Raw genomic sequence first — 16,340 nt, 5'->3', positions numbered from 1 at the left:
TTTTTGTATTTCACCTTAGCCTCCCTTAATCTCCTCTTCAGCACTTTTTGCACCATTTTGAGCCGTTCTTTGTCGCCATCTCTAAAGGCTTCCTTTTTCTGATTGAGGATATCCTTGATGTCACTTGTGATCCAGGGTTTGTTATTGGAGAAGCGGAGTACAGTCTTTGAAGGTATGATATTGTCTTTACAGAAGTTGATGTATTCAGTAAAACAGTCAACCTGTTTATCAATATCTATACTATTTTAATCTGTTTCTAACAATACATTCCAGTCTGTGCACTCAAAGCAGTCTCTCAGAGCCTCACTGGCCTCAGGTGTCCATTTTCTAACTGTTACAGTAGTTGCATGCTGCCTCAATACGCAGGGTCTGTAACAAGACTGAAGTAAAACCAGATTGTGATCCGACCTGCCCAGTGGTGGTAATGCAGTGGCACTGTATGCATCTTTGACGTTGGCATATAGAAGATCAAGTGTTCTGTTCACTCTGGTTGGGCAATTAACAAACTGTTTAAATCCAGTGAGATAAGAGGAGAGGCTAACATGGTTAAAGTCTCCAGATATTATTATGAGAGCCTCAGGATGTTGAGTCTGTAGCCTGGCAACAGTTTCTTGGATAACATCACATGGAACTTCAGCAGTTGCTTTGGGTGGAATGTACACGAGGATTGTTATTATATGACTGAATTCTCTGGGAAGGTAATATGGCCTCATACCAACTGCCAACAGTTCAATGTCCGGACAACACATCTTCACTTTGACTGTAGTATGATCAGGATTACACCATCTCTGATTGATGTATAAAGCAAGTTCACCTCCTTTTGTCTTGCCACTAGCTTTGGTGTCTCTGTCCAGACGTATCAGCGTGAAGCCAGGGATGTCCACACAGGAATCAGAGATGTTTTGATTCAACCAGGTCTCAGTAAAGCACAAGAGGCTGCACTCACGGTATACATTCTGTGTCTTCACCAGTATCTCCAGTTCATCCTTTTTGTTGGGCAGAGAGTTGACATTCCCCATGATGACTGATGGAAGAAAGGGCTTATATCTCCATCTCCTGGCCTTTAACTTTGCACCAGCACGATATCCTCGGAAAGGCTTCTTTATCTCAGCAGGAATAGGGTGACATCCTCCAGATTTGCTCCATCGTAGTGCAAGAAGCTCCTCTCTTGAATAAACTCTCCTTCCAACAGACATATCCATGAGCTGTTGTCAAAAAAGTCCAGTATTGAGCAAAAATAAGCAAAAAAACAAAAAAAAAAGATAAATATATAGCAAAAAAAGCAGAGTAATAACAGAGAGCTGCCAAACTTTGCTGCTACTGCTAGAAGCGCATCATTCAAAAATATATATATATATATGTATATATATAAAAAATTATATATATATAATTTTATATATATATATATATATATATATATATATATATATATATATATATATATATATATATATATATATATAGTCTATGCAGAATTAATATTAATGCGATCCACATTATCCGCTGAACGTAAAATGTGACGCATTGACGCAGCACTCTGATTTGTGTGACGTTACGACACAGTGTTGCTGGAGGTCTTCCTGTGGCGGTGCTTAAACCTATAGTCTTTGGTTTACACATGTGAGAAGCTTTGTCGTATCATAATCGGACTTTATTGAGACCCGAAACCGTCACGCTCCATTAGAGCCACCATGAGTACGTTATGGATGGGCAACGTGAGTTTATTTCCTCTTTTACGGCAGAACTTCAGCCTGCGCACTGCTCCCTGCTAGCCTAGCATTAGCTTAGCATGCTGTTTGAGTGGACTGTAAAGAAAGTCCCGCTTCACAACGAGGGGTGTAAAAGCACCTGTTTAATAGCTGCTAATAAACACTGCACATTAGCTGCTAATAGACACTCCACATTATCATTATGAAGCAGCTCAGCTCCTAAACAACACCAAGTTATCGTACTTTTCGCCATCAGACTGACTCTCAGACCCTGTGGAGGTGGAGACTGGCTGGGCTGTTAGTGACTGTGGACGGGCTGTCCTCATCTATTTTCTTGTGGACCTTTTCGCACATTCCATACACTTTCTTACTTTTGTTTTCTTGATTGCTGCTGTGACTTGGATTTCGTTGTACTTGTTACAATGACAAAGTTCTATTCATGGCCATGCTAACGGCTCCTCACAGCTCGACCTTTCACTGTTAGCGGAGACCCTCTGGAAGCTTTAAACGGGTTAAAAAGCTTGTTTTCAGCTTGAGCCTGAAAAAAAATGAATGTAGTTGTATTCTTCCTACGCAAGAATACATGACAAAGACAAACAGTAACAGCAGCTACAGCAAAAACACATTAAAGAGAAACAGAAGAAGCTTCTTGAGTCAATCTGGATGAGGCTGTCCATATCTGCACGACAGATCAGTGATGGGCTTCACACTCAGGCCTGCATCCAGCAGCACACTGCCTATCAGCTGATAAACCAGTTCATCCCCAAACACATAACCGGCTGACCCTTTCTGATCCTGCTGTGTGTGTGTGTGTGTGTGTGTGTGTGTGTGTGTGTGTGTGTGTGTGTGTGTGTGTGTGTAGCTGGAGGCCTACATGGACGAGAAGTTTGTCATCAGAGCGTTCTCCTCCATGGGGGAGACGGTGGTTAATGTCCGGATCATACGGAACAAGATGACAGGGTAAGTGTTGACTCCACAGGTCCAGGTGTCTCCCTTAGAGATCTGCCATTCTGACATTAAACAGTGTGTCATCACCCAGGGGGGCTCTGGGGTACTGCTTCGTAGAGATGACTGACGAGGCCACAGCTGAGAGGTGTCTACGAAAAATCAACGGCAAATCTTTACCTGGAGCCAACCCAGTAAGTCCAGCTTGTTTTTCACATGTTCAGAGAGCTTATGGAGCAGACTGTTAAAGCCAAGCTTCTCTCTTTCTCACAGCCGACTAGGTTTAAGCTAAACAGAGCCACATTTGGAAAACAGGAGAGTGGGTGAGTCCAGACGAAGATGAGTGTGATTAAAAGATTCACAAACACACCGTATGACTCTCTTTGTTCTGTCCCTGCAGGCAGATGTACTCTCTGTTTGTGGGAGACCTGACTCCAGAGGTGGATGATGGAATGCTCTATGAGTTCTTCTACAATCGTTACCCCTCCTGTCGAGGAGGCAAAGTGGTGCTGGATAGCATGGGCAACTCCAAGTGAGTGTTATTTGCTGCGTCCTAATTCAGGGTCTTCAGCCCTCTAAGGACGTGGTCACACTGGCAAATCGTGCCGTGCTTAAGCACGGTTCAGCTCTAAAGCAAGTCACGAATGGCCAGTGTGACCACAACCAGCTCTGCTTGAGCACCATTCACTTCACGCCTCAGAGAGGTGGACTTCAGCGCGGTTACTTCATGCACAAGCACAAGCACACTAACAGCGCATGTGATTTATGATCACCGCAAGCGCATCCCTCAACAGTCGTTTTAATCAAAGCAGGGTGTTAGAGGGCTGTGTTGGCACGGCACGGTTTGGATGGCCAGTGTGACCGTGCCCTAAAGCTGCAGCCTTCAGAGGACCCGGCCTTTGTAGCCTTGCAAAGGCTGAACTGAATTAAGACAGGCTGGTCTACAGAGCATTTCCTGATTGTCACTGGACATCACACAGCACCGCCCTCCCCTGTCAGGCTACATTACTTTTCAAACACAAGTTAACCAAAACCTAACATTTAAACAGGATGTTTTTTACTATTATTTTTTTGTTTTACTTGATTATTATTATTATTATTATTATTGTCTTTATTGATAGAGTATAGAACCACAATATACATGTACATTTTCAATATCTGAACAAGTGCTAGGAGGGATGTTGGATCAAAAATATAGAGTATAAAGTGCAATCTGTAATGGTTTTAATTGCTTTTTAGAAAACTGAATTCATTGAGTGTATTGTTTGAATTCCCTGTAAGATTTTTTAAAAACCATCAAGTTTATTTTTCCAGAGAAATTTAATTTATGAGCATAGAATTCTTCTATAATGAGAAGATTCATAAAGAAGAACTGTTTTTCCTCAGTATATTACTTAAAAACAGCCCAAACAACCACAGTCAAACAAAATCTTCTTTGATGTTAAGAAACACAGTCACATACTTGTTGCCAGAAACCTTCACACCTGAGTAAAACAGGACTCTTTCTGGAGTTCAGCCATGTCCATTATCTACGGCGTTTGCGCGCTGAATCTTGGGATATGTGAGGCTAGGAAAGATTCATTGGATCTGTCTTTTGTGGCACCCGGAAAAGGAGGCTGGATTCGTCTGTGGCAATTTCGAGGAGCCTTTGAAATGGGACAGCCTTCGATGCATTGCTGTGACGTAACGGGTCTACAGATTCAGCCTTTGTAGGCTGCAGCCCCTGAACTGGGACACAGCTAAAGTGTCATCCTACACAGTGTGGAGAGCAAACATCACAGAGCTCACATTAAACTCTCCCTCTCTTCCCTGTCTCTCTGTCAGGGGCTGTGGGTTTGTTCAGTTCCCAGATGAGCGGCTGCAGAAGCGAGCGTTGGAGGAGTGTCAGGGGGCTGTGGGACTGGGGACTAAACCTCTGAGGCTCAGTTTGGCTGCCAACAAGTGAGTCCATCTCTGCCTGACCTCCTCTATTGTCCTCAAAGTGTGTGTGTGTGTGTGCGCAGCAGCTGAGCGTGTTGTGACTGAGTGCTCTCTGCTCCTCCTGAGTTTAAGGAACCGACAGCAGCAGCAGCAGCAGTCTGAAAACAGATCGTGGCAGTCCAGCTCCTCTTATCAATACAGCTATGACCAGTACAACCAGTACAGTCAATACCAGCAGCAGTCCTACCCTGGCTACTACAACTCCTGGGGCTATGACCAGAACGTAGGAGGATACGGCTACAATTACCCGCAGTACGACTACTCTCAGTATCCCCCGCCTCAGGTGAGAGCAGAAACCTGTCAGACCTCAGCCTCTCCAGCTGAGCATACTCCTCATCACCATCTGACTCTCTGCTTTTCAGGAAGCCGAGGCTGAAGCTGAAGCTGAAGCCGTGCAGGACGATGGACTGGAAGGTGGGTGTGTCCTTTTGGTTTCAGCTGAAGTGTAAGCTGTGGTTTCACTTTGAACGCTCAGGGAACTGAGTAGGTCTTTGGTTTTTCAGCCCTCTGTCTGTGTTTCAGACCCCAGCCCGCAGCTGGACGTGGTGGAGACCAACAGGAAGTTCATGGAGCTCAGCGAGGAGCTGTACGACGCTCTGATCGACTGTCACTGGCTGCCTGCTGAGTTCTCAGCGGAACAGGACTTTATGACGTCCAACCTGCCTGAGGCCATCACCTGCTGAGCCTGGACTCTCTCCCCTGCATGCAGCCGTCACGCAGCCAACACGCAGCTGTCATGCAGCCGTCACGCTAAGATAATCCCTGTAAGGACGCTGAGAAAGGAGACATGCTGCTCCGTCTGTTTGACCCTGTAAAGTTTGTAGAATGAACTGAGCTCCAACAGTCTTTGATAAACACAACTTTTTTTGCGATTTTTCAAAAACCCTGAATTCAAAAGGGAGATAAAGCTTTACTTCACAGCCAGGACCCCTCTTTGTTTCTATTTAATGACACCACACAGCCATACCATGCTAAAGCTAGTGCTAACATCAGGTACAGAAGAAGGCTAAGCTGTAGAGTTCAGCCTGTCTGAACAGGAGGGGTAGGAGGAGGAGCAGACGGGAGCTCACAGATCCTCTTTGAGTTTTCCAAGGCTATGTTCACACAACACACAACAGACATGGCCCCTGGTTTTTGGGGCTTGTAGTAGGGCTGCACGATATGGCCAAAATCCACTATCTCGATATTTGTAGGCTATATCTCGATACACAATATATATCTTGATATCCCGATTTCTCCTCTAAATCACTATATTACCATCTTATCGATCTATAGTAGTTTACACCAAGCACTCTGCCTTTTTTCCCACAAGAGTGTATACTTTTTCGGTGTTCTGACGACTGGTTTTCCTGTTAGCCTTTTAGCTCCCCAGCACTAGCGATGTCTCTCCACTCTAGCTCCAGCTCTCACTCTGACTCTCCTTCTGCGGCTCGTTTCTGCCCGATGTGTCAGATGTTTAGTTATTCCTCTTCCTCCTTTACGGATAATGATAATTGTATTAAATGTAGCTTATTTGTAACTCTGGAGGCGAGGGTTACTGAATTGGAGATGCGGCTCCGCACGGAGGCTAGGCCACATTTAGCTAATGCTAGCCAGCCCCCTTTAGCCGGTGCGGGCCATCTTAGCTTAGCCTCCCCCCCGGCAGATCCCGAGCAGCCAGGATGTAGTGGCTGGGTGACCGTGAGAGGGAAACATAGCCGCAAGCATAAAAATCGCACGCCGGACAGCCGTAACGTTCACATTTCCCATAAATATGCCACTCTCAGCAACACACCTGCGAAGAAACTCAACACTCTGGTGATTGGTGACTCGGTAATACGGAATGTGAAATTAGCGACGCCAGACACCATAGTTCAGTGCCTCCTGGGAGCCAGAGCGGGCGACATTGAAGGCAACTTAAAACTGCTGGCAAAGGATAAACGTAGATTTCGTAAGATAGTTATACATGTCGGCGTTAATGACTCCCGACGTCGCCAGTCGGAAGTCACAAAGATTAATGTGGAGTCGGTGTGTGCTTTGGCCAAAACTATGTCGGACTCTGTAATTTCCTCTGGCCCCCTGCCAAATAGGGCGAATAGAATAGAAAATACTTTATTTATCCCCAAGGGGAAATTCAGGAGTCACCGCAGCATTTAAGAAAACAAAAGTAAGAAAGAGTATAGAAAGTGCAAAAATGTCCATAAGAAATTAGATGACGACATCCCGTCCACCACTCGTCCACCACTCTCCAGCCCAGCCAGTCTCCACCTCCACAGGGTCCAGGACTGAGCCTCCCCAGCAGTCTGTTCAGTCTCTGTCTCCTGGATCCTGTCTGCTCACAGCAGGCGAAGCTCCTCCGATGTGTCGCGGCGTCCGATGTCAGCTCCGTCAGCCACGTCCGTGAACAGCATGATGCCGCTGGATTAGCACAGCTAGCTCATTTATCCCCCGGAGCGAGATCCCACGTTCCCAACAACGATGGATGGAAGGACAGGTCCACGTCGTCACCTCCCAGCTCACATCCGAGAACCAGCACGTCGTCCTCACCTCCTCCTCCTCAGCTCGAGGGAAATCATCAAGCCCTACACTAGTTAAGCCACAAAAAGTTTGGTGTCCGTGACCGACAATGAACCATACAAAGTAATGATCCACTCCAAATACAAAGATTACGAAAAAGAGACGAAAAAAATTACAAGAAACTAGGGCTGCACGATTATCGCAATCGCAATCGCAATGTCAGCACACGCAATTATGTAATCGCAAAAGAGGATATCGCAATCGCAATCGCAATGTCAGCACATGCAATTCAGATTTTTCTCCATGATAACCAAGCAAGCGTGTAGACTCATCATGACACAACTTTTTTTATTAAATCGCAAGCACAATCGCAATATTGTCCACCTAATCGCAAATCGCACCTTTTCCCCAAATCGTGCAGCTCTACAAGAAACGGACAAAGACGAGAGAGCTGCTGCAACAGGCAGCTACTTGGGCAGCGCCTAGCAACCGAATGATGAGATGATGAGATGAAAATGATGAGATGTTTAGCCGCATCTCCTCATTCAACTGCTGGCTGTCGAACTGGGCCCTGTTCTACGAAGCAAGTTCAGCCTAGCGAGATAGCCTTCGAGCTACCTCGCTGAACTGAGCGCGGTAGCCGGCGGTCTCGCTACACAGTTTTACGCATAGATATATATAAAGGCTAGATAGCTCACAGACGCTGTGAGCCAATGAGGGCTGACGTCGCTACGCGGCGGCCATCTTACCTAGGGGCTGCTGGCTCACTGATAACATTAATGCCTATGGAGCATGTACTATTTAATTAACTATAACTTGCTCAATTTTCATCCGATTTTTAAACGGTTTGATTTTTTTTAAGCGTCAGAGATGTAGTTATGCTACTGCATATTTATGGATGATTATAACCATGGACTTTAATATTAAATTAAAAAAGTAGATAGTAGAGCATTACCTGCCATAGCTGTACACATACACACAGTGAAATTAAACATCAGTGTTTATGTTAAACATTTAATAGTTTGATATTTTATTTTTCTAATTAATACATATATGAAATATAAAGGGGTAAGTCGACCCACATGATATTTTAAACTTAAACTGAAGAAATAATGTATGGACATTATATGTGATTCATATTGGTTCAATTTACCCCAAGGCTTTTGGTTCATCTTGCCCCATGACCGTCATTTTAATAAAACCTAATTCATTTAATGATTCAAATGATCTTTTGCTAAATGATTCACATAGTTCTATGTATAAGTTTAGACCTGGGTCCATTTGCTTTAGCATAAAAATAGTTATACCACATAAGTCAAAGAATTCCACAGCCAGTTGGAAATAATGTTTGTGTTCTTATTCTAGGGTCTCGAGACAACTCGTGACATCTCATGTGTAAAGTTTTAAAGATCAAGAGGATGGTTCATTCATCTTACCTGTTCTCCCCTACATATATTTTATTATACATTTAAAACAAACACATTCAGTAACATGACATCAAGGTTTCTTTTATTAACAGGTGTGCACAATTACAAAACAATTCAACTGTTTTTCTTTGCCCTCCTCTCCCTCGCCAAGGCATTGCTCTTCTCCCACTGCAGTTTCCGCACTATTGCCAAGGCTGCATCGAGTTTGGTCTTTATAGCCTTGGGGCAGGAAGGCAATGCATACAGGTGGTCAGGGGCCTTCCTCTTCAGGCTCTTTCTCCTCTCTCCAGTGGCTGTCTGAGGTTTTGGAAAAATATAATAATAATAATGAGGACAGTAATAACAGTAACTTTTTAACAATTTATGTTCACCTGTCAGTGCTGTGTTCAATACAAAGTTATGTTCTTTAAATCTACAAAATAAAACCCAAATCAGTGTTCTTTTAATACATTGATTTAAATGGATTGTCTTGGCTAAAGGCAAAGTTAATTTTTGGGTCTCTCGACAAAAATGTCAGTTTTGATTGTATAGGTTTCCTACATCTTGTTGTAGTTTGCACATGTTTATTCATAAAAGTGTATGAGTGACATGATCAAGTGACAGTCTGTGGTTCTCAATCCTTTTACACAGATTACCACCTTCTAGAGGCAGCAGTGCTTCTTGTTGCTATTGGCTAAAATATACAGTTACATATTAAAATGTCCTTAATGCACAACACTTTATGTATTCCTAAACTTGCAAAAACCATGACAACACGTATAGCACATATTCTTGTTGGCCAATGACACACATACCCTTTGGAGATGAGCAGGGAAGTTGAAAATGGTTGGCACAACAACAGCCTTAAGCTGGACAGTCTGCCCTGTCCTGTCAAAATCCTCACTCCTGAAATGTTTGCTGCACAGTTTGCAGTTTTTTGATGCAACAAAACCGTTCCTTCTTAGGGCAAGTTCCCATTGTCTCCTCTTCTCTGCGTTTCGGGGAAACCTTAAAAACATGAGAAGATACCAAGATATATAAATTATTGACAACATTTTACACCCTTCTTACTTTTAACATTAATGTTAAGAACAAAAATACAGAGCTAAATTATGAAATTGTTGGGGTAATTCATGTAGCCTATGCTTGAATGCCATTATGAAAACCTAAATAACAGTAACATGTTAAAAGAAATGTGAAAAAGAAATATTAGATGATTATTATGTAAAAAAAAAAGGTAGAAACATTTCTAAAATGTTAGGGTCAAAATAACTTGTATACAAGTACAAATGCACTAAGTTAGCAACAATTATCCTAAATATGTCCCTCAAGTCATTTCTTGTGAAAGGTGATTCCACGGGCTCTGTTTTGAAGGAACATTGGTTTGAGCATCTATATGCTGCACAAAAGTGTGCCATCTTGTACTGTAGGGGGGTATTTTTGCAAACACAAAGCCAGCCAGTTACTGTATCACAATGAATCTAAATCTAGGATATATTTCACCAATGAAACAGCTTGTCATGTTAAAATAACATAATTAACATTAACATAACCATGTTAAAACGAATGAGTAATGCCTTTTCCACGTGTATATAATTAAGTCAGGTTACTTTGTAATAGTCCAAGTGGCTCATACGTCTCATTCACAACGCCTTGTTTCTTTGCTAGCTAATACCCAACTGCATCCACACAAATTGACATTAAGACAAAATATGTTGTAGTCCATAAATTATTATTGGTCTCACAGAAACCCGTATAATAATTGAAACTCACAGATTGCAGCCCTGCTAATAGCTGTAACAAACACACAACTGTGCAGCGATTTTCGAAAAGAAAACGGCAATTTCAACAGGTCTGCACGGCTTGAATCATAGCCACGCTAATAAGATTTGTAATAAACCAAACTGTTTGCAAATCTGTCAAGAATTCAGCAAGTTAAGTGTATTTTGTTTGTGTAAGTCTCTCACCTTCCATCCACTACTGTAGAGCGCTCCGGAGAAGTCCCCCTAGGTAAGATGGCCGACCAGTGACGACGCCGGCGAAAGTCCCATGAGCCATCTAGCCTTTATATATATCTATGGTTTTACGACGCTGGTTATCAACCTCATAAGTGGATCCAGCTAGGCAATGAGCACGTGCACGCATATAAGGCGGAGCACGCTGCATCTGACCAATCGCAAACATGGAGCAGTCTGGAGCATCAGAGCAGGCCGGAGAGAGAAGGACCGCATACTTCATACTGGAGGAGCAGGAGGTGATCATGAAGAAGTATGACGAGCTGAAACATGTAATTAACGTTAAAAGCAACACCGTCGCCGCTGCTAAAGCACGGAAGGAGTGCTGGCAGGAAATTGCTGACAGTCTAAATGCGTAAATGTAGTGCAAAAAAATCTTTTGTGCCATTATCATCCTGAAATAGCTCTGTTCACCATGCATTTTTACTGTAACATGCACCATTCTTCTTAGATGAATTTATTCATTTGTTCATTCCTATCGTGTTTACATTTTTTGTGTGATATGTAGCTCACATGAGCCCTACATGAATTCCTGTCACAATTTTAAGATGGGCAATAAAATATTGTCATGGAACAGAAGTGTTGGCATTGAAGATCTTATTACGGCAGTGAGAGTTCTTCATTCCCTTTAACTACCCGTAGAAAGTGACATGTACTATGTAGTGACTCTAAATCTGAAGATTTAGAGGGAGTGGGTCGGTGTGGACCCTGAAAACTGTCGCGGGCCGGAGCGCTCCTCTGACAATCCGAGCTCCGATGTCCACAGGATCCTCTAAGAACGGACAAGCCATTTTTTGTGAGGGCTCATTGGTCAGTGGGCGGTGTTTTTATGGTCCGCAAATTCAATCTGGAACCTAACCTGCCCTGGAGCAGGTTAGCCGTTCAGCGTATGTTGCCATGGAGACTCGCCTTGCTGAGGAGTGATCCCGTGTCGTAGAACAGGGAATCCAGAACCTATCCTCAAAGCTACCTCGCTTGGCAGTAATCCTGCTTCGTAGAACAGGGCCCTGGTGTCCAGATAATGGCGTGGGTTTTATTGACAACTGGCGATCCTTCTGGGGCAAGCCTGGTCTAATTAGCCGAGATGGCGTTCATCCCACTCTGGATGGCGCAGCTCGTTTAACTAGAAATCTGGCTGATTTTATTAGTTTACCCATCTGACAACTCAGAGTGGAGACCAGGCAGCAGAGCAGCAGTCCTACACGCTCCTCTGCGTTTCCCTTAGTGCAGTTTCCCAGCCACTCCTGTTGTAACATAGAGACTGTGTCGGTTCCCCGACCGAGACCCTTTTTCTGTAACAATAAAAATAACAATAACAACAATAATTATTATAACAACAACAACAACTACTATAATAATAATAATAATAATAATAATAATAAAAATAATAATGATAATAAAGGAGTTAATTATGATAATCTTATAAAAATTAAAACTTCCGGTGCGGATGAACCATATGACGTTAAAGTCAAATGTGGTTTGTTCAATATTAGATCTTTATCATCTAAAGCTGTGCTAGTTAATGAACTTATATCAGATTATCACATTGATTTACTTGCTCTGACTGAAACCTGGCTGTGTGAGGGTGAATATGTTAGTTTAAACGAGTCCACTCCTCCCAGTCACCTTGATACTCATAACCCTCGAGACACAGGCCGTGGGGGGGAGTGGCAGCTAGCTTTTACTCTAGCTTTAATCTTAGCACTAGACCTAAACTAGGCTTTAGCTCTTTTGAAAGTCTTTTTCTCAGTTTCTTGCATCCAGCTGTAAAAACCGCGCAACCGTTTTTGTTTGTTATCGTCTACCGGCCTCCTGGCGCGTACTCTCAATTTCTCTCCGACTTTTCAGAGTTTCTTTCTAATATCGTTCTTCTTTTGGATGAAATTATCATTTTTGGTGACTTTAATATTCATGTGGACGTCGTTGACAATAGTCTTTGTATTGTCTTCATGTCTTTACTGGATTCTTTTGGTTTCACACAGTCTGTGAACCATCCTACTCATCGCTTTAACCACACCTTGGAACTTGTTCTTGCTTATGGCGTGGAACCTGTCAACTTGGCTGTCTTGCCGCAGAATCCTCTTCTGTCGGATCATTTCTTCATTACTTTTGAATTCTTGCTGTCGGATTTCTCACCTGCAAACAAAATCATCTTGTCCAGGAACTTGTCTGACAGAGCTGTAGACATTTTCAAGGAAGCAATTCCTGCTGCCTTGAATTCTTGCTCTACTTTTGCAGAGAGCTCTAGTGCTCCCTCTCAGCTTGATCAACTTGTTGCGGATACCACGGGTTCTCTTCAAGCCGTCCTTGATTCAATTGCTCTGCTCAGACAGAGGACTCTCAGACGACATCGTTCTGCTCCGTGGTACAACGCTCAAACTCGTGAGCTCAAACAACAATCGAGGAACTTAGAAAGAATATGGCGTTCGACTAAAACAACCGAATCCTGCTCGCATTGGAAAAATAGTCTAAATGAATAAAGAAAGGCTTTGCGACTGGCGCGTGCAACTTACTACTCGACTCTTGTAGAAGAGAATAAAAACAATCCTAGATTCCTTTTCAGCACTGTAGCCAGGCTGACAAACAGTCATAGCTCTACTGAGCCATGCATTCCTCTATCGCTTAGCAGTGAGGACTTTATGAGCTTTTTTAACAATAAGATATTAAAAATTAGAGATAAGATTAGTAGCGTGTTACATGCAACCGTGATAGAACCTTCGATCGATGGCGAATTTGCGGAAACGTCGCTTAGAGCTAATATACTCCTGGACTGCTTCTTGCCTGTGGACCTGTCAGAGCTGGATTCAACTGTCACTTCAGCCAAACCATCAACTTGTCTTCTGGATCCCATCCCAGCTTGGCTGTTAAAGGAAGTCTTTCCCTTGGTCGGATCTTCTTTACTAAGGATGATTAATGCGTCTTTACTGTCGGGCTACGTGCCCCAACTTTTTAAAGTTGCTGTTATTAAGCCTCTTCTTAAAAAGCCTACACTTGATTCAGGCTCTTTGGTCAACTACAGACCGATATCTAACCTCTCTTTCGTTTCTAAGATCTTGGAGAAAGTTGTTGCGAATCAGCTCTGTGATTTTCTTCATAGCAACAGTCTCTTTGAGGTCTTTCAGTCTGGGTTCAGAGCCCACCACAGCACTGAGACTGCGCTGCTGAAAGTAACCAACGATCTACTTTTGGCTTCGGACAGTGGTCTTCTTTCTGTGCTTGTCTTGCTCGATCTTAGTGCCGCTTTCGACACTATTGATCATTGCATTCTTCTGCGGAGATTAGAGAGTCTTCTTGGTATCTCAGGAACCGCTTTAGCCTGGCTTCGATCGTATCTTTCGGATCGACATCAGTTTGTTCATGTGAACAACATCTCTTCTTCGCACACCAGGGTGCAATATGGAGTTCCTCAAGGTTCAGTGCTCGGACCGATTCTTTTCATCTTGTATATGCTTCCTCTCGGCACTATATTGAGGAAACACTCCATAAACTTTCACTGCTATGCAGATGACACTCAGCTTTACTTGTCAATGAAGCCTGAAGAAACCAACCGCTTATCTAAACTTGAAGCATGCCTCAAAGACGTAAGGTCCTGGATGAGCAGAAACTTCTTACTGCTGAACTCAGAGAAGACTGAAGTCATTGTTCTTGGACCTAAACATCTCAGAGAAGCTTTCTTGAACAACATCGCCGCCTCTGACGACATCAGCTTGGCTTCCAGCACCACTGTCAGGAACCTGGGAGTTCTTTTGGATCAGGACCTGTCCTTTAACTCTCACATCCAACAGGTCTCAAGGACGGCATTTTTTCATCTTCGCAATATCAAGAGAATTAGACACATCTTGTCTCGGAGCGACGCTGAGAAACTAGTCCATGCTTTCGTTTCTTCTAGGCTGGACTACTGTAACTCTCTTTTATCCGGCTGTCCTAATAAGTCTATTAGGACTCTTCAGCTGGTTCAGAATGCTGCCGCTCGGGTACTGACTTGGACTGGGAGGAGAGAGCACATCTCTCCGGTGTTAGCGTCTCTACACTGGTTACCTATAAAATCTAGGATAGAGTTTAAAATTCTTCTTTTGACTTACAAAGCGCTCAATGGCATCGGCCATCGTATCTTAAAGACTTAATCGTTCCGTATAATCCGTCTAGGTCTTTGCGTTCTCAACATGCAGGTCTGCTCGTTGTACCTAGGGTCTCTAAAGCTGCGTTTCCACCAAGCAGTACGGGTCGGTTCAGTACGGTTTGGGACGGTTTGGGACAGTTAAGTCTGATCCCGTTTGCGTTTCCACAGCAAACTGTGCCCTCTCGTGGTGGGCGGAGTGTAAGCCGGATGCTGGAAGCCGCAGCTAGTAAACAATAGCGCGATGCCGTAGCAGCTTACTCCTCTATTAAATCCAACAAAGAAGAAAACGCGACACAGTAAACAAAGAGCACGGATGGAAGACATGCAGCATTTCGTCCTCTCTGTGATTTTCATGAAACTCTGTTACAAAGTGCAATCAAGCTTCGTTTCAGAGAAGACTGTGTGCGGCCAGGAGAAATGCAGCCGCTGTCGGAGTGAGTGACGATTCTTTTGACCAATCAATCGTCTGCAGTGTGTTGCTTCACCTCCCGAGAGCGGATCGGTTCAGTCTGGCACCCATACGAAAGGGTCCCAAAAAAGTGGGACAGTTCGTCTTGGTTTTTAGGGATCCGTCCCGGGATGAGTCAGTGGAAACGCCGCTAAGAGCGCACCGTACCGAGACGAACTGACCCGGACTGCTTGGTGGAAACACTGCTTAAAAGTAGTATGGGAGGTCGAGCCTTTAGTTATCAGGCTCCTCTTCTTTGGAATAACTTACCGGTTGAGGTCCGGGGAGCAGACAAGGTCTCAACCTTTAAGAGTAGACTTCAAACTTTCCTTTTTGATAAAGCTTACAGTTAGAGCTGGATCAGATCTGAACCAGCTCTAAAGCCGCGTTTCCACCAAGCAGTCCGGGTCGGTTCGTCTCGGTACGGTGCGCTTTTAGCGGCGTTTCCACAGACTCATCCCGGGACGGATCCCTAAAAACCAAGACGAGCCGTCCCACTTTTTTGGGACCCTTTCGTATGGGTGCCAGACTGAACCGATCCGCTCTCGGGAGGTGGAGCAACACACTGCAGACGGTTGATTGGTCAAAAGAATCGTCACTCACCCCGACAGCGGCTGCATTTCTCCTGGCGGCACACAGACTTCTCTGAAACGAAGCTTGATTGCACTTTGTAACAGAGAGTTTAATGAAAATCACAGAGAGGACGAAATGCTGCATGTCTTCCATCCGTGCTCTTTGTTTACTGTGTCGCGTTTTCTTCTTTGTTGGATGTAATCGCGGGGTAAGCTGCTACGGCGTAGCGCTATTGTTTACCAGCTGTGGCTTCCGGCATGCGGCTTACACGCCGCCCACCACGAGAGGGCACAGTTTGCTGTGGAAACGCAAACGGGATGAGACTTAACTGTCCCAAACCGTCCCAAACCGTACTGAACCGACCCGCACTGCTTGGTGGAAACGCAGCTTTAGTCATGCTGCTATAGGTTTAGACTGCTGGGGGGAACTGACACACAGGGCTCCTGTTTCCCTCTCTGTCTGTCAGTCTAACTTCTAGTCTTAATGTCCTGTTATAGTTACTGACCATACACCTCTCTGGGAGGCTCTGAGTTTGTCTTGTAGGTTCCTGGGGTCGGTGAAGTAGACGCCCTGCTGCTGTGCTCCTGTCAGACTCCAGATGCTACCAGTGGCGTTTTCTCCCGGAGGCCAAGGGAAGCCATGCTTCCT

The 16,340-nt window shown here is 44.2% G+C and overlaps 2 protein-coding genes across 4 annotated transcripts; both read left to right on the top strand.

The window, feature by feature from the left end:
* The first annotated feature begins 1,529 nt into the window (after window positions 1-1,529).
* Window positions 1,530-5,986, top strand: LOC141803137 (tRNA selenocysteine 1-associated protein 1-like). Of its 3 annotated transcripts, none has more exons than XM_074687051.1 (9): window positions 1,530-1,715; window positions 2,572-2,669; window positions 2,749-2,848; window positions 2,928-2,977; window positions 3,055-3,186; window positions 4,479-4,595; window positions 4,701-4,917; window positions 4,997-5,048; window positions 5,157-5,986. In XM_074687051.1, the coding sequence occupies exons 1-9, from the start codon at window positions 1,692-1,694 to the stop codon at window positions 5,315-5,317; spliced, it is 951 nt and encodes a 316-aa protein (XP_074543152.1). In that variant the 5' UTR covers window positions 1,530-1,691; the 3' UTR covers window positions 5,318-5,986. The 3 variants fall into 3 exon arrangements, with proteins under 3 accessions (XP_074543152.1, XP_074543151.1, XP_074543150.1); XM_074687050.1 differs by having other exon boundaries at window positions 2,734-2,848; window positions 4,707-4,917; XM_074687049.1 differs by having other exon boundaries at window positions 2,734-2,848.
* A 22-nt stretch (window positions 5,987-6,008) lies between these two features.
* On the top strand, window positions 6,009-11,069 carry LOC141803138 (uncharacterized). Its single transcript, XM_074687053.1, has one exon. It carries the CDS (start codon window positions 6,015-6,017, stop codon window positions 6,768-6,770), a length of 756 nt encoding a protein of 251 aa, XP_074543154.1. The 5' UTR covers window positions 6,009-6,014; the 3' UTR covers window positions 6,771-11,069.
* Window positions 11,070-16,340: the final 5,271 nt, after the last annotated feature.

Source organism: Halichoeres trimaculatus, unplaced genomic scaffold (genome assembly GCF_033239565.1).
Source record: "Halichoeres trimaculatus isolate MK-OKI-2021-1 unplaced genomic scaffold, fHalTri1.1 fHalTri1_scaffold_14, whole genome shotgun sequence".
NCBI classification, from domain to species: Eukaryota; Metazoa; Chordata; class Actinopteri; order Labriformes; family Labridae; genus Halichoeres; species Halichoeres trimaculatus.
Note: the sequence above shows the minus strand (reverse complement) of the source record. Positions and strands in the feature narration are given on the sequence as shown.